This window comes from Salvelinus namaycush, chromosome 11, assembly GCF_016432855.1.
Source record: "Salvelinus namaycush isolate Seneca chromosome 11, SaNama_1.0, whole genome shotgun sequence".
In the NCBI taxonomy this organism is placed as follows: Eukaryota; Metazoa; Chordata; class Actinopteri; order Salmoniformes; family Salmonidae; genus Salvelinus; species Salvelinus namaycush.
This window is the reverse complement of record NC_052317.1, coordinates 7875058-7893832: the sequence shown is the minus strand read 5'-3', so window position 1 is coordinate 7893832 and position 18775 is coordinate 7875058. Positions and strand designations below refer to the sequence as shown.

The 18775-nt window shown below is 42.0% G+C and overlaps 1 protein-coding gene across 1 annotated transcript in view; it reads right to left on the bottom strand.

Moving 5' to 3' along the window:
• Positions 1-1903: 1903 nt before the first annotated feature.
• The window catches only part of LOC120056256 (protein crumbs homolog 1-like), a 42376-nt gene continuing 25504 nt past the window's right edge, over positions 1904-18775 (bottom strand). The window contains exons 5-10 of the mRNA XM_039004506.1: positions 11968-12133; positions 6114-7035; positions 5856-5897; positions 5541-5663; positions 4481-4708; positions 1904-2192 (exon numbers count right to left, since the gene is read on the bottom strand). Coding sequence (XP_038860434.1) covers positions 1904-2192; positions 4481-4708; positions 5541-5663; positions 5856-5897; positions 6114-7035; positions 11968-12133 — 1770 coding nt within the window. The remainder of the gene's footprint in view (positions 2193-4480; positions 4709-5540; positions 5664-5855; positions 5898-6113; positions 7036-11967; positions 12134-18775) is intronic.

Genomic DNA, 18775 nt, shown 5'->3' with positions numbered 1-18775 from the left:
CAATTTACAGAAGCTATTACAGTGAAAGAATACCATGCTATTGTTTGAGGAGAGTGCACAATTTTGAACATGAACAGTTATTAATAAACAAATTAGGCACATTTGGGCAGTCTTAATTCAACATTTTGAACAGAAATGCAATGGTTCATTGGATCAGTCTAAAACTTTGCACACACACACACACACACACACACTGCTGCCACCTAGTGGCAAAAAATCTATTTTTTCTTTGTATTATCTTTTACCAGATCTAATGTGTTATATTCTGTTACATGCCTTTCACATTTCCACAAACTTCAAAGTGTGTCCTTTCAAATGGTATCAAGAATATGCATATCCTTGCTACAGGGCCTGAGCTACAGGCAGTTAGATTTAGGTATGTCATTTTAGGCGACATTTTTAAAAGGGGATGGAATGCCCCTAGATGTGATCTGAGGTCTGTTTTTCCATTTACCCCCTAATGGTGAAGGTAAGGATTTGGGGAGGGTATACTGATCCTAGACCTGTGTCTAGGAGGTGTGGGCAACATCTACGCAAAACTTTCAATCAACTCGTCGTAGCCCATGTTGGCTCCCAATGGCCCCTAGTCATCAATGTTGGCTCCCAATGGCCCCTAGTCATCCATGTTGGTTCTCAATGGCCCTTAGTTGTCCATGTTGACTCACAATGGCCCCTAGTTGTCCATGTTGACTCACAATTGGCCCTAGTCATCCATGTTGGTTCCATTAGCCCCTCAGTCTGTCCATGTTTGCTCTCAATGGCCCTAGTCATTCATGTTGGTTCTCAATTGCCCCTAGATGTCCATGTTGACTCCCAATGACCCCTAGTCATCCATGTTGGCTCAATTAGCCCCTCAGTCTTCCATGTTGGCTCCCAATGGCCCCTAGTCATCCATGTTGGCTCCCAATTGGCCCTAGTCATCCATGTTGGTTCCATTAGCCCCTCAGTCTGTCAATGTTTGCTCTCAATGGCCCTAGTCATTCATGTTGGTTCTCAATGGCCCCTAGATGTCCATGTTGACTCCCAATGGCCCCTAGTCATCCATGTTGGCTCTCAATGGCCCCTAGATGTCCATGTTGACTCCCAATGGCCCCTAGTCATCCATGTTGGTTCCATTAGCTCCTCAGTCTTCCATGTTGGCTCCCAATGGCCCCTAGTCATCCATGTTGGCTCCCAATTGGCCCTAGTCATCCATGTTGGTTCCATTAGCCCCTCAGTCTGTCAATGTTTGCTCTCAATGGCCCTAGTCATTCATGTTGGTTCTCAATGGCCCCTAGATGTCCATGTTGACTCCCAATGGCCCCTAGTCATCCATGTTGGCTCTCAATCGCCCCTAGATGTCCATGTTGACTCCCAATGGCCCCTAGTCATCCATGTTGGTTCCATTAGCTCCTCAGTCTTCCATGTTGGCTCCCAATGGCCCCTAGTCATCCATGTTGGCTCCCAATTGGCCCTAGTCATCCATGTTGGTTCCATTAGCCCCTCAGTCTGTCAATGTTTGCTCTCAATGGCCCTAGTCATTCATGTTGGTTCTCAATGGCCCCTAGATGTCCATGTTGACTCCCAATGGCCCCTAGTCATCCATGTTGGCTCTCAATGGCCCCTAGATGTCCATGTTGACTCCCAATGGCCCCTAGTCATCCATGTTGGTTCCATTAGCTCCTCAGTCTTCCATGTTGGCTCCCAATGGCCCCTAGTCATCCATGTTGGCTCCCAATTGGCCTTAGTCATCCATGTTGGTTCCATTAGCCCCTCAGTCTGTCAATGTTTGCTCTCAATGGCCCTAGTCATTCATGTTGGTTCTCAATGGCCCCTAGATGTCCATGTTGACTCCCAATGGCCCCTAGTCATCCATGTTGGCTCTCAATGGCCCCTAGATGTCCATGTTGACTCCCAATGGCCCCTAGTCATCCATGTTGGCCCCAATGGGCTCCTCGTCGTTGTCCATCTGCTGGTGTTCCCAGTCTATCTCTGGGCCATCATCAATGTGCAGGATGAGGTAGGAAATGAGCTGGAGCATGAATTGCAACTGCACCAGGCCCAAGTACAAGTAGAAGTCGTTGCAGTCAATCGTGCACTGGTCGCCCGAGAAGTTGATCCCACACTCACAGTGGAAGCCATTGGGGAGGTTTTGGCAGTAGCCGCCGTTATCACAGGGGTTTAACAAACACTCGTCGAAGTCTACCTCACACCTGTTACAGACAGGGAATTTATTAAATACATTGTTATTATTTTATTAATTAAATAAGAACATTAAATATGAATTAATTAATTTAATATTATAATGTTAATAATATTATTATGCATATACATTGGTACGATATTACAAAACAGAAAGATATTGGGTCTCAATCACTAACTGTGTGTGTGCACAGATTGGTGCTTGTAGTGGCCGTAAAATAAAATTGACAAACATTTTGGCATTCATCATTCTTTCTCATCAGAAATTTGTTCTTGAATTCTGTGACCGCCTCAGACCACTTGTACGCACATTTCCTTGTTGAAACAAGTCAATATACAAATTTAAATGATTTATTTTAGGAGAAAGCAAATCAAAATCTTGATTTAAACACCTGACATATAAATTCTTTAGGAGAAGGCTGGTTAAGGTATCACAATATGTGGTTCTGTGTGGCTCAGTTGGTAGAGGTAGAGCTTGGCGCTTGCAATGCCAGGATCATGGGTTTGATTCCCACTGTGGCCACCCATTAGGAAATGTTTGCACACATGACTGACTGTAAATTTCTTTGGATAAAAGTGACTGCTAAATGGAATATGTTATTATTAGGGCTGTCTGAGTTAATCAGTTAACTTTTTGTAATTTTGGTCCACTCGTTTTATTTTTATCGGAATTAATCGCATTGTCTGAAAGCCTTTAATACACTGAAAACATCCCAAATAAATAATCTATACAGATAAAAACAACAATCCAATGTAAAAACAAGTTTATATTGAGGTTAAAGAAAGTATGCCTTCTCAATTGACCTAATTTTGCTAATCATTACTTCAGACAAAATCAGGACGTCAATATTCTTGTTTGTTTTTGTATGAAAACTCTTGTGCAAATTTGTTCAAAGTCAGGGTTTGCAATTCATAGCAATTAATCACAGCAATTCCTGAGATTAACTCGATTACATTTTTTTTTAATCGGAATTGCAAGGAAGTAACCCGAAAATGTTTACAAAGTTATTTTCCGGTTCTTGGATTGTCACTATTCCCTTTTTGTTTACAAAGCTCTCCTACACAAGCTTATGACTTTCCTAGCTTCGTTGTTGAAGTATAAAAACATGAGTTGCCAAACCCATTCACAGGGTTGGTTAACATTTTGAGGTTCCTCGGGTCTCCACCGATTTAGGCAAATCCGTTTTTAGCCTCACTGCAGGAACAATTTGCAAAACTCATTACAATTAGATTTTCTGGTGCTGCTCAGACAGTTTATGGTGTTAATTGAAGAAGTAGTAGCTGAGGACTGTAACTGTTTTTCATAAATGTGGTATTTTGTATTGCTTGGTGTTTTTTTATACATTGTACTGGTTATTGTGTTTAGGGCACCCTCTGGAATGAGACCATGGTCTCAATGGGTTTTTCCTGAATAAATAAATAATAAAAATGGAAAGTATGTACAGAGTAATATAAAGTAACATAAACATGGATATAAAAAAGTTTGATTTAGATTCACTCAGTGCATTATTACACAAAGTTTATTGTCATATTTTCACCTTTACATATTATGTATGTACATATTGGGATTATAGCTTTCTGGTTTTGTGTTAAATATACAGTTTCTTATTATAAATGACCTGCTCGTAACAACATTTCACAACTATAGATGTTCTCACTGTTTTACCGTGTGCAACTCAAAAGAATAGGTACAGTATGTACAAAATATATACATACACAAGTTATACATACATACATACAAATGGAATTCAATTAACATTCATCTTCTTAAATTAGAAAACATAAATACCTTAGAAAAAACATTGTTCCCGCAAATATTTTCTGGTTGTAAGGCACAGAAAAACAGCCTTCTACCATGATGGGCTTTCAGTATGAAAGTCAGATCTGGATGGATATAGACATTCAAATGAATATACTCTATGGTAATAGGAAGAGCTGCAGGTCATTTCATTTAGAACAGATTAAAGTTAACGCTTCTATCACGTCACCTTCTTTGGCTAACTTGTTTAACGCAAGCCATGTTGATACACATACAGTACGGAAATATGTACAGTATCACTTCCCCTCTAGTCGTCCAGATTAGCTAATTGGGAGTGGGATGCCCGGGGAAATACTGAGGACAGGATTTCTATGTACCCCTTAATGGTGAAGGTAAGGATTTGGGGGAGGGTATGCTGATCCTAGAACTGTGTCTAGGAGGTGGGGGGTAACATCTACCCAGAAAACTCAATCAACTCTTCGTAGCACATGTTGGCTCCCAATGGGCCCTTAGTTGCCGTCCATCAGCTGGTGTACCCACTCAATCTCGGGGGCATCATCGAGGTGCAAGAGGAGGTAGGATGTGAGCTGGAACATGTATTGCCACAGCAGCAGGGCCAGATACAGGTAGAAATCATTGACATCGATCTGGCACTGGTCACCTGTAAAGTTGATCTCACAATCACAGCGGAAGTTGTTGACGAGGTTGTGGCAGTAGCCTCCGTATTCACAGGGACACGACGCACACTCATCAAAGTCTACCTCACACCTGTTACAGACGGGGGATTTCATGAAATATACTTATATTACTTTATAGTTATTTGATATTTTAATAATATTAACATTATTATTATTAATATACATTGGTACAATAGACCAATTAGACCAGAAGTATCAGCTATCCCACTGTCTAAAGCAGCAATCTCCCAATTAAAACGTTTTTATAAAATGCACCTACCTGGATTTATGTCAACTCTTTCAGACACCATAAAAGGCATTTCATTTTCACATTTATTGTCCAACAATAACTTATTTTTGTTTTACTTATACCACTATATAATGCTCCAGCGCTAATTCCGTTGATAATTCATATTTTATCTTAATCTTCAAGGGAGATGGAGTTGACAGGTTATGGTGTTGACCATGGTGATATCCATATGGTTTGTTTAAATCTATCACAAGTAGAGAACTTATCCGACCCTAAGTGGTCTCGTCTTGTTACACTATATGTAATCAGGAAATGAAGATGGGGTCCTCATGATATAGTTGACCCTGTTCATTCTTCAGTCGTTTAGGATTTTAAGACAAATCGTTGACCAAACCATGGGACACATCTTTAATTAAGGAGTCACAGTTTAAAGTCACAGAGGGTTAGTGCAATGAACTATATAAGAACCGTTTTCGTATCTTTTACATTTTTTGCCAGTTACAGTTTTTGGGGGGAGTTTTGGAGATTGAAATTGGGATCCTTTGCTCAGGACAAGGATTGTCTTAATCTTCAAGAATGCCTGAATTACATTGAAATTACACTTCGGTTTCATTAAGATTCATTGACACAAGCGTTTACTACAGATGTACTATTGTTTACAGCCATGGCTTACCATTGCCCTATAAAACCTGGCAGACAATCACAGGTGTTGTCCAGCTTAGAGCAGTTCCCCCCGTTGAAGCAGCTGTAGTTCCATCTGTGGCCAGGACACATGGATACCGGCAGGTTGGGATATCTAGAGTAGAGCGACACAAACATACAAGAATGAGATATGACAGTTAAGAGTCTGATAGCTGGCATCATGGTTCAAACAGGATTGTTAGCTAGTTGATTCAGTTGATGTGTCTAGTCACTCTGCGTGAGCCTATATTGGCTTAAAATGAGATTATTTTTTACAAATTACTTGAAAGAACTTAAAATTTCTTACGGTATCTTTTCAATGTACCACGGCACTTCTGGAACCTTCTCACTGAAAGAGAATGAGTTTAAGGGTAATTTTGTGTTCACATCACCCTTTTATGTAATATGTCACACACACAATTGAATCATAGCTTTGGATGGTTTTGTTGTGCTTTGCATATTTGTCTCTGGACATGTTCTCTTAGCGTTTAGCCTTATGTTAGCTGAATGGGGATTGGAGATAGGTTAGGGTTTAAGGGCAAACTGGGGAGTGTTTGAGACTCACTTGCAGAGGGGCCCGGTCATGTTCCTGGGGCAGAGGCAGGCGTAGTTCTGGAGGCCCCTGAGACAGGTGGCCCCTGGGCCGCACTTGTTGTTCTCACACGTATCCACATCTTTCTCACACCTGGCCCCCCCGTACCCTGGCTCACACGCACATACGTAACCCTCCCCTAGGACAGTGCAGTTTCCATGGACGCAGGGCTTGACAGCGCAGGTGTTCGCATCATTCTGGCATTGTGGCCCAATCCACTCAGACGGGCACCTGCAGAGGGAGAGGTCAAAGAGGTCCTCACATACCCCCTGGTTCAGACAGGGGTTGGGCGAGCACACACTGGCTCCCCAGCAGCCATATTGTGGGGTGGCGACACCGGGGGTCCTCACAAACTGCTCCTCTTGGGGCCTGGGAAGGTTCAGGTCGGTGTCGCCATAGTAGGGCAGCGGGAGCCCACCGATCTGGACGGGGCCCAGACATCCAGCCAGGTTCCCCCCAGCCTCGGGCCCCAAACCCCCCAAGAGGATGTCCACTCCCTCCCTGAGGAAGTCCAGGCTCCCAGAGGCGGCTTCAGATACCTCCTTCTCTCCTCCCTCTCTTCCCCCGTCCAGGACCATGATCCACCTGGAGGTCTGTAGATCCGGAGCTTCCATGGAGATCTCCACTGTGTGCCACTGGCCGTTGCTGAGAAGGCCTTGGCTCTGGACAGTCAGCTTGGGGGAGGCCTCGCCTCTGCCGGCCTGTAGCTCTAGCACCAGGCGAGAGTCTTGGAGGGAGATTGTGAGGAACTCAGAGCCTTTCTCGGCGTGTAGTAGCGTGGTGTCCGTTTGCCTGGTTCGCACACTGAGGAGGATGCTGCTGAGGTGGCGGCTGATCTTCTCATTGCCTCTGTAGGACAGTATGCCGTCATTCCAGAGGGTCACGTTGGACACACCTGGAATGCAAAACAGCAGAGGGTTAAATTAAGACGTAGGGTTCTATTTTAACAAACCTAACATAAACCTAGTGCTGCCGGTAGCGCTATAGGTCCCGGGTGTGTCAGAAATACTTTTTCTATTTTCACAGCCGGAATTATGAGCGCAATAGCTGGCGGTGGCATGAAATGGCTGGGTTTTGATGAATAAAAAAGTTGTAGGTATGATGAGGGTTTGGCCACTCACTGGCCAATCAAGGCATTCCATGGTTTCATACTGCATGCATTTACCTCAGGTTGAGTAGGTTATTGACGGTTTTGCATTGTTATCAACTATAATTCGGCCGGGGACACGGAATATTCTTGTCCTAGTCCATTGTGGATTTATACAAAAATGTATTAAAGAGCATAGGTTACAGTAATGAGTGATGGCAACATCCAGCATTTGATCAATATGTTTGGAGTGTTGACAATCAACATTGTTGTAATTGGCTTCAACGAGGCTTCTCCTCAAATAAAAAATACTAGGCTCCAGTAAATTGTATGTGAGCCTATGTATGAGGCACATTCAATAAGCAAGATATAGCCTAAGCCTACCGTTAATGATGGTTTTTGACTGAAAAATTTGAATATGTTTGGAGGAGTGCGTCTTTGGTAACTGGATAAGATGCACTCTTTGGAAATGGGGATGGATACAAGCCAAATGGAGTATGCACTGCAGGTAGTCCTATGTGCAGTGGCGACCCGTCATTCAGGGCAGGTGGGGTAGCCTCACATTTTTAGCAAAAAATGCCTGTTTTGCATGTTATTTTGGCATTAATACATGTCACATATCAGTTTGCAAACAATGTAAAAAATAATATATTTCATTCAGTTAATAAAGCCTCACACAAACATGGTCTCTTTTTTGTTTTCTTGAGAAAGGCAGCTCCAAAATGTAGGTGTTTCAGCCTAGCTCGATGCTTTCTGTGGTGGTGGGTCACTCATGGGGACACTACGTCACAGCCAAGTCTAAGGGTATACTTCGAAAATTCGAGCCCCTCGGGAGAACACTGTAAGAATGGCCCATGTTCTGATTTATGTCGCTGGACATTTCAAAAGTGTTAACCAAATAGCTATATTGACTACGTCCGTCCTAGCTCGCTCATTAACGTCTTAATCGAAATTACGGATTGCCTCTTATCCGCTTGTCGTCCCCTTATGCCATAGTTTGTAAATCTCAATTGTCAGTAGAAACCACATTTGTTTAAAGCAAGTCAGGCATATCAGCTATGTTTTTTTTTTTTTAAGTAAATGAGTCTGAATTAACTGTTTTGCTGCCAGACAAGGCTCCGCTGATAGCCAGGTGTAGCAGTCGTAAGATGTTGGGACTGCTGTTGGGACAGCTTTATGTAGGCCCTAACAGTTTGTGGGCACCGTTTGTCACCGTTATAGTGCAATTAATGTATTGTTTAGTGTTGTGTTGTGTTGCTGGCATGCATCCCACATTTATTTGTTTGTTTGCCCCACCAAGATTTACATGCTAAAAATCGCCACTGCCTATGTGAATTGTGAATAATGCAAAAGCATGATGGCAAGAGCCTTGAGTAGACCCGTTAGAAACCTTTAATGGATAGGCTACTTGCCTCATTTATGGCCAGGATAAGAAAGACACCAGAGCCATCAAACTAAACGTAAAACGAGCAATTGTTACAGGAAAATAACTTAAATGTTTCTAAATAGGAGTGTCACTGGATTATCTTATCATCCATCTCTTCTTCCATTTTACCAACATCCAAAATAATAACAGGAGCTGGCTAAAATAATGTACAACAACTGTTTTGCTGCTCCCAAACTTGATATTTTAATAAAGCTTTGGTGATTAAGATTTATTTCAAAGCAGTCTCACAAGCCAAACCCTGTATTGATCGTCTTGACTACTTGGCGCATGCTTTGGGCAGGACAAAATAAACCGCCTTCATTGAGAGGAATGGAGGCTATGCTTGGTTTTTAATCAAATTAAACAATTAAAGGCACATCTCTCTTGTTCCCTGTGCATATGGGCACTGTGCGTCACGGCTGGATAGGCTGCGCTTCCGCTGTCAAAATCCATGCCATGGCCAACTGCTAAAATCAGCTTTCGGTTGGTCTTAAATATCCTCACCAGCACATACTGAAATTGGCTCTTTGGCAGGCGTTTTTAAGGACACAACTCAAATATTGCTACCCCTCCAACCTCAGTGCAAGCAAGCTCATATGACAGGTAAATTACCACTCTTGGCACTAGGATTTGAAAATAGAACAGGTGGAAATTGCAAACAAGCTGAAAATAGAGCCATAAATCTGTAACTTGAATATCCTCAGTGGCACAATAAGTAACATTGGAGAAAGTTACATTTGTTAAGACACAACAAGTGGGCTGTTGACTGGAAATCAAATGACAGATGGCACCTATATACATTGTATGTTACAGTACACATCAGTAAGCTCTACTGGATGGGGGAACCTTACATGACACGTTATCAGCGTTATCCATCCATATGGTCTGGATTTACTAAGTGGTTGCACCAGGTGCGAAGGTTGCAGTACTTCTGGATTGAGACAGGTTGTTTAATTGGGAATTAAAGGATAAGTTCTCTATTTTAGACCTTAGTCAGTAGACGTATCTGCCAGGAAAGACTGTAAACCATGGTTTGAATTAATTATAATGGATTCTATTAACTTCAGCTAACTTTAGCCACTGCTAACCAAAAATCTACGAGAGAGATGGGTGCAAGTGCAATGTTCAGCAACTGGGCCAAATCACCTTTCAGTTAGGACTATGACATTTTGAACATTGAACGGTTGCCGCATCTCTCCAACTGATTTTTTTGGTTAGCCTTAGCTAAAGTTGTCTGAAGTTGTTAGTGGCTGTTTAATGAAAGCCATGGATTACAGTCTCTCCTGGCCCGTAGACTACTTTCAGGGTAAGGGTAAAGCCTTCGGAAAGTATTCAGACCCCTTGACTTTTTCCACATTTTGTTACGTTACAGCCTTTTTCTAAAATTGATTAAATCGTTTTTTTTCTTCTAATTAATCTATGCACAATACCCCATAATCACAAATCTGAAATATCACATTTACATAAGTATTCAGACCCTTCACTCAGTACTTTGTAGAAGCACCTTTGGCAGCGACTACAGCCTCAAGTCTTCTTGGGTATGACGCTACAAGCTTGGCACATCTGTATTTGGGGAGTTTCTCCCATTCTTCTCTGCAGATCCTCTCAAGTTCTATCAGGTTGGATGGGGGGGGGGCGTCACTGCACAGCTATTTTCAGGTCTCTCCAGAGATTGGGTTTAAGTCCGGGCTCTGGACACTCAAGAACACCTGAAGCCACACCTGCATTGTCTTTGCTGTGAGCTTAAGGTCGTTGTCCTGTTGGAAGGTGAATCTTCACCCCAGTCTGAGGTCCTAAGTGCTCTGGAGCAGGTTTTCATCAAGGATCTCACTGTAGTTTGCTCCGTTCACCTTTCCCTCGATCCTGACTAGTCTCCCATTCCCTGCCGCTGAAAAACATCCCCACAGCATGATTCTGCCACCGCCATGCTTCACCATAGGGATGGTGCCTGGTTTTCTCCAGACAAGACGCTTGGCATTCAGGCCAAAGAGTTCAATCTTGGTTTAATCAGACCAGAGAATCTTGTTTCTCATGGTCAGAGTCCTTTTGGTGCCTTTTGGCAAACTCCAAGCGGGCTGCCATGTGCCTTTTACTGAGGAGTGGCTTCCGTCTGGCCACGCTACCATAAAAGACTGATTGGTGGAGTTCTGAAGAGATGGTTGTCCTTCTGGAAAGTTCTCCCATCTCCACAGAGGAACTCTGGAGCTTTGTCAGAGTGACCATCGGGTTTTTGGTCACCTCCCTGACCAAGGCCCTTCTCCCCCGATTGCTCAGTTTGGCCTGGCGGCCAGCTTGGCCAAACTGTGTTCTCGGGGACCTTCAATGCTGAAAAAATGTTTTGGTACCCTTCCCCAGATCTGTGTCTCGACACAATCCTGTCTCGGAGCTCAACGGACAACTCTACGACCTCATGGCTTAGTTTTTGCTCTAACATGCACTGTCAACTGTGGGACCTTATATAGACAGATGTGTGCTTTTCCAAATCATGTCCAATGAATTGAATTTACCACAGGTGGACTCCAATCAAGTTGTGGAAACATCTCAAGGATGATGAATGGAAACAGGATGCACCTGAACTCAACTGTTTGAGTCAAGTATTATATCTGTTTGGGCTTCTGCAGTCAATTTGTTGTCTCCCCCTGACCATCTGCTCAAGAAGAAAATCGGCCCCCGGCTGAATCTAGTTGATCCATGCATTATATCGTTTTCTCCTTAGACCTAGACGTATCCTCTATTAGCTTGTGTTGTAGTGATTATGTAGACAAAAAGAAACTGAGAAACAAACGTTCTGAGCCAGAGCTAGATGTATTTTTGTAAGTGTTGGAAAAACGCATTTGCAAAAATGTTTGGGTCTCACAATCACTCCATCAAATAAGTCTATAAAAGGCAGAATAACCAACAGTCCATTCAATGGATACACACTGACAGTGTGAATAGGCCGACATAATAGCCTACTCTATATACAATATGCCAAATACAGAGAAGCAATTGCTTTATGTCTATATTTCCTAACCCGTCTTCGAGAACCCCCAGACAGTTTCACGTATTTGATCTATTCAAGTACAGCACACTTGATCCAACTAATTAAGCAGACCTAATTCAGCTAATAAAGGGTTTGATGATTAGTGAGCTACCGGTAATTGAATCAGGTGTGCAGATACTGGATTAGGTCAATTATTTTGAACTCTCTGGGGATATTCAAGGAGAGGTTTTGGAAACATTGCTGTAAGTAATAGTGAATTCTGCAGAATGGAATTTGATTGATAATCTCTTTATAATCTGTTCAGAAAGGGATTCTCGAACTAACAACTCACACTCAAAGCCCTGGGAGAGGGACTGGCAGGCTGCAGTCGAGGGACATGGAGACAGCTCACACCACTTGACGTCCTCACAGCAACGCCCTCCAGTGTTGGGAGGACAATTGCAGATGAAGTCGTCCCACATGGAGTAGCACACTCCGCTGTTCAGACACGGGTTTTTCTGTTGGAGACAAACAATAACTCTGTCAAGCAGTTGACTTTGTCATGGCGGGGCAACTGTGCTGTGTCATGGGGCAAATATGTTGTCAAAGAGAATATGAATGAAGAGTTCCAGGATCTGCTTCTCCAATAGACATCCTTAATCACACTTATAAGCGATGTCATTAGCAAGCTAAGCTCATGCTCAAAAATTAGAGAAAAGGGACAGACCAAGCAGGCAATGAAAGACTGAACTGAGTATGGAAGAAATATTGGAGGGTTTATTTTCCTAAACCTTAAATTACTCTACATGACCAAAAGTATGTAGACACCTGCTCGTTGAACAAATCTCTTTACAAAATTGTGTGCATTAATATGGAGTTGGTCCCCCCTTTGCTTCTATAACAGCCTTCACTCTTCTGGAAAGGCTTTCTACTAGATGTTGGAACAGTGCTGCGGTGACTTGCTTCCATTCAGCCACAAGAGTATTAGTGAAGTCGGCATTTCAATTCATCCCGAAGGTGTTTGATGGGGCTGAGGTCAGGGCTCTGTGCTGGCCAGTCAAGTTCTTCCACACCGATCTCAACAAACCATTTCTGTATGGACCTCGCTTTGAGCAGGGGGCATTGTCATGCTGAAACAGGAAAGGGCCTTCCCAAAACTTGCCACAAAGTTGGAAGCACAGAATCATCTAGAATGCCATTGTACATTGTAGCATTAAGATTTCCGTTCTCTGGAACTAAGGGGCCTAGACTGAACCATGAAAAACAGCCCCAGGCCATTATTCTTCCTCCACCAAACTTTACAGTTGGCACTATGCATTCGGGCAGGTAGTGTTCTCCTGGCATCCGCCAAACCCAGATTCGTCTGTCAGACTGCCAGATGGTGAAGAGTGATTCATCACTCCAGAGAACATGTTTCCACTGCTCCAGAGTCCAATGAAAGCGAGTTTTACTCCACTCCAGACGACTCTTGGCATTGCGCATCGGGATCTTAGGCTGATCGGCCATGGAAACCCATTTTTCATGAAGCTCCCCAAGAAGAGTTCTTGTGCTGACGTTGCTTCCTGAGGCAGTTTGGAACTCGGCCGTGAGTGTTGCAACCAAGGACAGACAAATTTGATGTGCTGTGCGCTTCAGCACTCGGCGGTCCCATTCTGTGAGCTTGTGTGGCCTACCACTTCGCGGCTGAGCCTTTGCTGCTCCTAGACGTTTCCACTTCACAATAACAGCACTTACAGTTGACTGGTGCAGCTATAGCAGGGTAGAAATTTGACAAACTGACTTGTTGGAAAGGTGGCATGCTATGATTGTACCATGTTGAAAGTCACTGAGCTCTTCAGTAAGGTCATTCTATTGCCAATGTTTGTCTATGGAGATTGCATGGCGGTGTGCTCGATTTTATACACTTATCAGCAATGGGTGTGCTGAAATAGCTGAATCCACTAATTTGAAGGGGTGTCCACATACTTTTGTGTATATAGTGTATTTACAAAGTAAGACAATCAAAACCATAATGTGCATAAAATAGAATACATACAGTATAAGGTCTGTAAATAAATACAAGTGAACTGATCTTAATCTTAACTGAGGTCTACATAGCAAAAGTCATTCCGCTACCTGAGAATAGTAAAGCCCCCTTACTGGCTCAAATAGCTGACCAATCAGCCTGTTACCAACCCTTAGTAAAGTTTTGGAAAAAATTATGTTTGACCAGATACAATGCTATTTTACATTAAACAAATTTACAACAGACTTTCAGCACGTTTATAGGGAGGGACATTCAACAAGCACAGCACTTACACAAATGACTGATGATTGGCTCAGAGAAATTGATGATAAAAAGTTTGGGGGGGCTGTTTTGTTAGACTTCAGTGCGGCTTTTGACATTATCGATCATAGTCCGGAAAAACTTGTGTTATGGCTTTACACCCCTGCTATATTGTGGATAAAGAGTTACCTGCTCTACCTTCTTAACAGCACTATCAACAAGGCAGGTCCTACAGGCTCTAGTTTTGTGGCACCTGGAATTACTGTTCAGTCGTGTGGTCAGGTGCCACAAAGAGGGACTTATGAAATGTTCAATTGGCTCAGAACAGGGCAGCACGGCTGGCCCTCGGATGTACACAGAGATCAAAGTAGAGGAGATATTGACTTCATCATTACTTGTATTTGAGAGGTATTGACATGTTGAAAGCACCGAGCTCTCTGTTTAAACGACTAGCACACAGCTCTGACACCAATGCATACCCCACAAGACATGCCACCAGAGGTCTCTTTGCAGTCCCCAAGTCCAGAACAGGCTATGGGAGGCACACAGTACTACATAGAGCCATGACTACATGGAACTCTATTCCACATCAGGTAACTGATGCAAGCAGTAGAATCAGATTTAAAAAAACAGATAAAAATACACCTTATGGAACAGCGGGGACTGTGAAGCAACACAAACATAGGCACAGACACATGCATACACACACACGCACACATGGATTTTGTGTTGTAGGTATGTGGTAGTGGAGTATGGGCCTGAGGGCACACACTTAGTGTGTTGTGAATTCTGTAATGAATGTATTGTAATTTTTTTTAAATTGCATAACTTCCTTAATTTTGCCGGACCCCAGGAAGAGTAGCTGCTTCTTTGGCAACAGCTAATGGGGATCCATAATAAATACAGATACAAATAGCAGACCAGGAGCAACTCAAATGAAGGGTTAACGAAAGCCTTTCGGACAGTTCCAAACATCTGAGGCAGGTAGGCTGTGAAGATACACATATAATTCATCCAAGGATCTAATCTTTTAACATTTTTACCATAAATATGATTTTAGTTATGTATAATCATTAACATGAATTGTTTTAATTATATCCATTTTAAATAGTACATTCTAGCATATTTTGAGATGGGGAAATCCATTTCCCCTACATGCTGGACGGAGGTGGTATCACCCGACACCCCTCGATTCAGGATAATAGGAAGTGACCATGAGGGACACACCCTCTAACTACACATCACTTTACAATCTAGCATAATGTGACATGCAGGTAGGGTTGCAAAATTCTTCAAAATCTCCCAGGTTTTCCAGAAATCGCAGTTGGAAGATTCCTGGAAATCCTTCAACCTAGATCTTTTGAAAGTTACTGTAATTTTGCAACCCTACTTGCAGGGCTGATGTGGCCTGTTACTTTGAGTTCCAGGCCACTGTATTAGGGTAAAGCTAGGCTTCAAAATGAGGTCTTATGAGATATGTATCGTCATAAAGATTTTAATTATAATGATAATATTCACCTGGGAACTCACTTGGTGAAGGCCACAGGATTGAAAATGAACAAATTCAACAACCATGTCACTATCAAATACAGTCATGGGTGGTAACTCTACAATTCACTCAAGGCGTGGCTTAGTGGGGGCGGTACAATTTTTTTTTCACACTGATACAACTCAAACCCTACAGGATCACAGTGAGTATGTTTACATGCTCAGTAATCATTTGGTATTAAACTGATTATGGCAGTAGGCAGATTATGCAATAGTCATTTAAACAGCTTACTCTGCTTATCTTAATTGGCGTAAAGGCAAAATCAAAGTAAACATACACAGATTAAAACACCTAGTTTTCAGAGCAATTTTTTGTATTATTAGGACAGTTGGGGAACTCCAGTACAGTAGGTGGCGTTAACGCACAATAAGGTTGGATGCCAGCTGCCGATAAACCCCACAAAAGAAGGGGCGGGGGCGACAATGGTAGCTGGCTAGCCGTACAGCGGTAGACAGTGTCCTTTGTCCCCACCTGTCGGCCACTGTTTTCCTACAGTTCTGTTTACGATGGCGAGGGCGGGTGTTCAGCAGGTGGGAGCGAAGGTCGCTGTCTACCGCTTTCGCTCCTACTAGTTAGCAAGGAGGACTCCAGAGACGAGAGCAAAATAACTTAGATAATACTTTTATTTCCCTTTTGACCTACAGTACCAGTCAAAAGTTTGGACACACTTACTCATTCAAGGGTTTTTCTTTATTTGACTATTTTCTACATTGTAGAAGACATCAAAACTATGAAATAACACATATGGAATCATTTTGTCACAAATATTTTATATTTGTGATTCTTCAAAATAGCCACCCCTTTGCCTTGATTTGTTGAACACTTGGTTACTACATGATTCCATATGTGTTATTTCATAGTTTTGATGTGTTCACTATTATTCTACAATGTAGAAAATAGTAAAAATAAATAAATTAAAACACTTGAATGAGAAGTTGTGTCCAAACTTTCGACTGGTACTGTACATTCAAAAGTGTCACAAGCATGAAGACGTTGTGCGTATACCCACATGCAGGAACGCCCCGAATTGCAGGCTGCGGTTGCACACTATTGATTTGATCTGTGCAGGTGCTAGCACTAGCCGAGCGAGCCTACACCTCTTTAGCTTGAGTTCAAAACAACTGCATCTATGCGACTTAGAAATAGTTTTCACATACAAACTTTACATGTCCGAACTCAGAATCAAATTTGCTTCCCAAAAATAACATGGTCGCTGTGGTAGAACGTTTATTTTGATTGCCAATTTTCTGCATTTATAAGAGTGCCATCAGGACGCCTGATTTCATGGGTCCATGTAACAGGATTATAAGGGAAATCGTTATTCTTGCAAAGCACGTAAACATTTTAATTAAACTATTATATTAATCTAACTATTCACAATAATCACATTATTGTGTGCATGTAACAGTACTCAGTAGCTACTATTGGTTTGAGTAATGACTAAAAAAATCACTTTATGTAACTGTACTCAGATATATTTAGTGAAACAGGTTTCTTGAATGGTTTTGAGTAATGACAGGGCCGATAACTACTACACGTGTGTCTCAGGTCTCAACCGCTCTCTTTGAGCTCTAGGCTAAAGTCAACACAGAGGAAGACAGAATGCTTCTGAATTTTTGCTTTGAGTTTAGTTAACTGTTTTGCATTTACTGATTTATATTTGAGTTAAGGCTGATTGATACAATTGAGGTAATCACTTTTCTACATTTAAAGTGAAGTTAGTCATTTCTATATTCGATAAACAGTTCTCGATCATGTAAGATTTTTACTTTACTCACCAAGAACGTGTATTTGTTTACATCTCAATGACTAATGTCAATATACTGAGTCTGAACACCAAAGGCCTTCATTCGCCTTTCAAGAGATTATGGAGTTTAGATTTATTCAAACGAAAATGCATAGATACTGATTTTATTCAAGAAACTCGTCTAAAACAAGAAGATGTAAAACGGTTTCTGAACAGGAATTATTGCACATTCGAAAACCAGGGGCGTTTCGAGGGAAAGATACTGTTTTGTAACTATCACTTTGAATGGTGCAAGACTTTGTCTGGTGTCGGTATATGCACCCCCAAAAAATCAAAACAATCTGAAACTCAAAATGCTGGACTTTACAGACACAGCCACAATAATGGCGGGCAATTTTAATCTCAATCTCAACCCGCATTTAGATTCTTCTCGCAGTGTTATTACTGTAACACCCAATGCAGGAGATGAGAAGCAGGTATAGGGAGGGAGCCATTTTAATGTAGACGGACATGCAACGGAACAGGAACAGCGTCTGGACATAAACACGACAAACAATGCTACTACAGGGAATACAGAGGAGCAGACATATATGCTGGGGTAATCAACAAAGCGAGGGAATCCAGATGAGTCCAATGACCACAGCTGCGCGTAATGATGGTAACAGTTGCGTATGATGACGGGTAGCCTGGGAGGGGAGCGGGAGCGGGAGTAGGCGTGACAATTACATGCCGTTTGACCGCTTCAATTTACTTCCAATCATTCCTAAAGGAGCTCAACATTGTTGACACGTGGCGACTAAAAGAAAATCTGCAAAGATTACACCTTCTCTGCAAAGCACAAAACCTGCTCTTGCATGGATTACATCTTTATTTCCATACATTTATTTCAAAAATAATTACAGAATTTCTAGACCTAAACTCTGAAACAACGAATAACCCTCATATCCTTTGGGAAGTCACTAAATGTTTCATTAGAGGATCTTGTACTTCATTCTCCAATTTCAAAAGAAACTGTTATTCTGAAATTGCTTGTTTGGAGAAAGAAATAGCACATCTAGAAACACTACAAAAATAACAATTCCAAATAGACAGAACTAAACAACTTGCCTCTCTTAAACATTCGCAAATGCTAAAGGTGAATTCTTATACTTACAAACTAGACAATCGAATTATGAAAATGCAGATAGACCTAGCAGGCTCTTGGAGCTTAAACAATCTTAAACAATCAATGTCTAGCCTCTATCTACGCCATCAAAGACTCCAATGGAACCTTATGCTCTTCACCCTCCCAAATGAATCAGGTGTTATCTCTACACATCCAAATCTTCTTTAAGATCCTGATTTACTAACCTCATCTGAACTACTTGAGATTTCCATCTCGTTACAACAAGCGGAAGAACATGAATGCCCCATTTCAATCCATGAACTGAAATTGGCCGCCTTATCATGCAGAAAAATAATAATCCCCAGGCCTGGAGGTATGCCTCTAAAACTCCTGTTAGCACTTTGGTATTTAAATAGCCCATTACTTTTAAATTCAATAAACTACTCTTTACAAATGGGTTCTTTCCACTGGGACCAAAAAACAGCCCTAATTT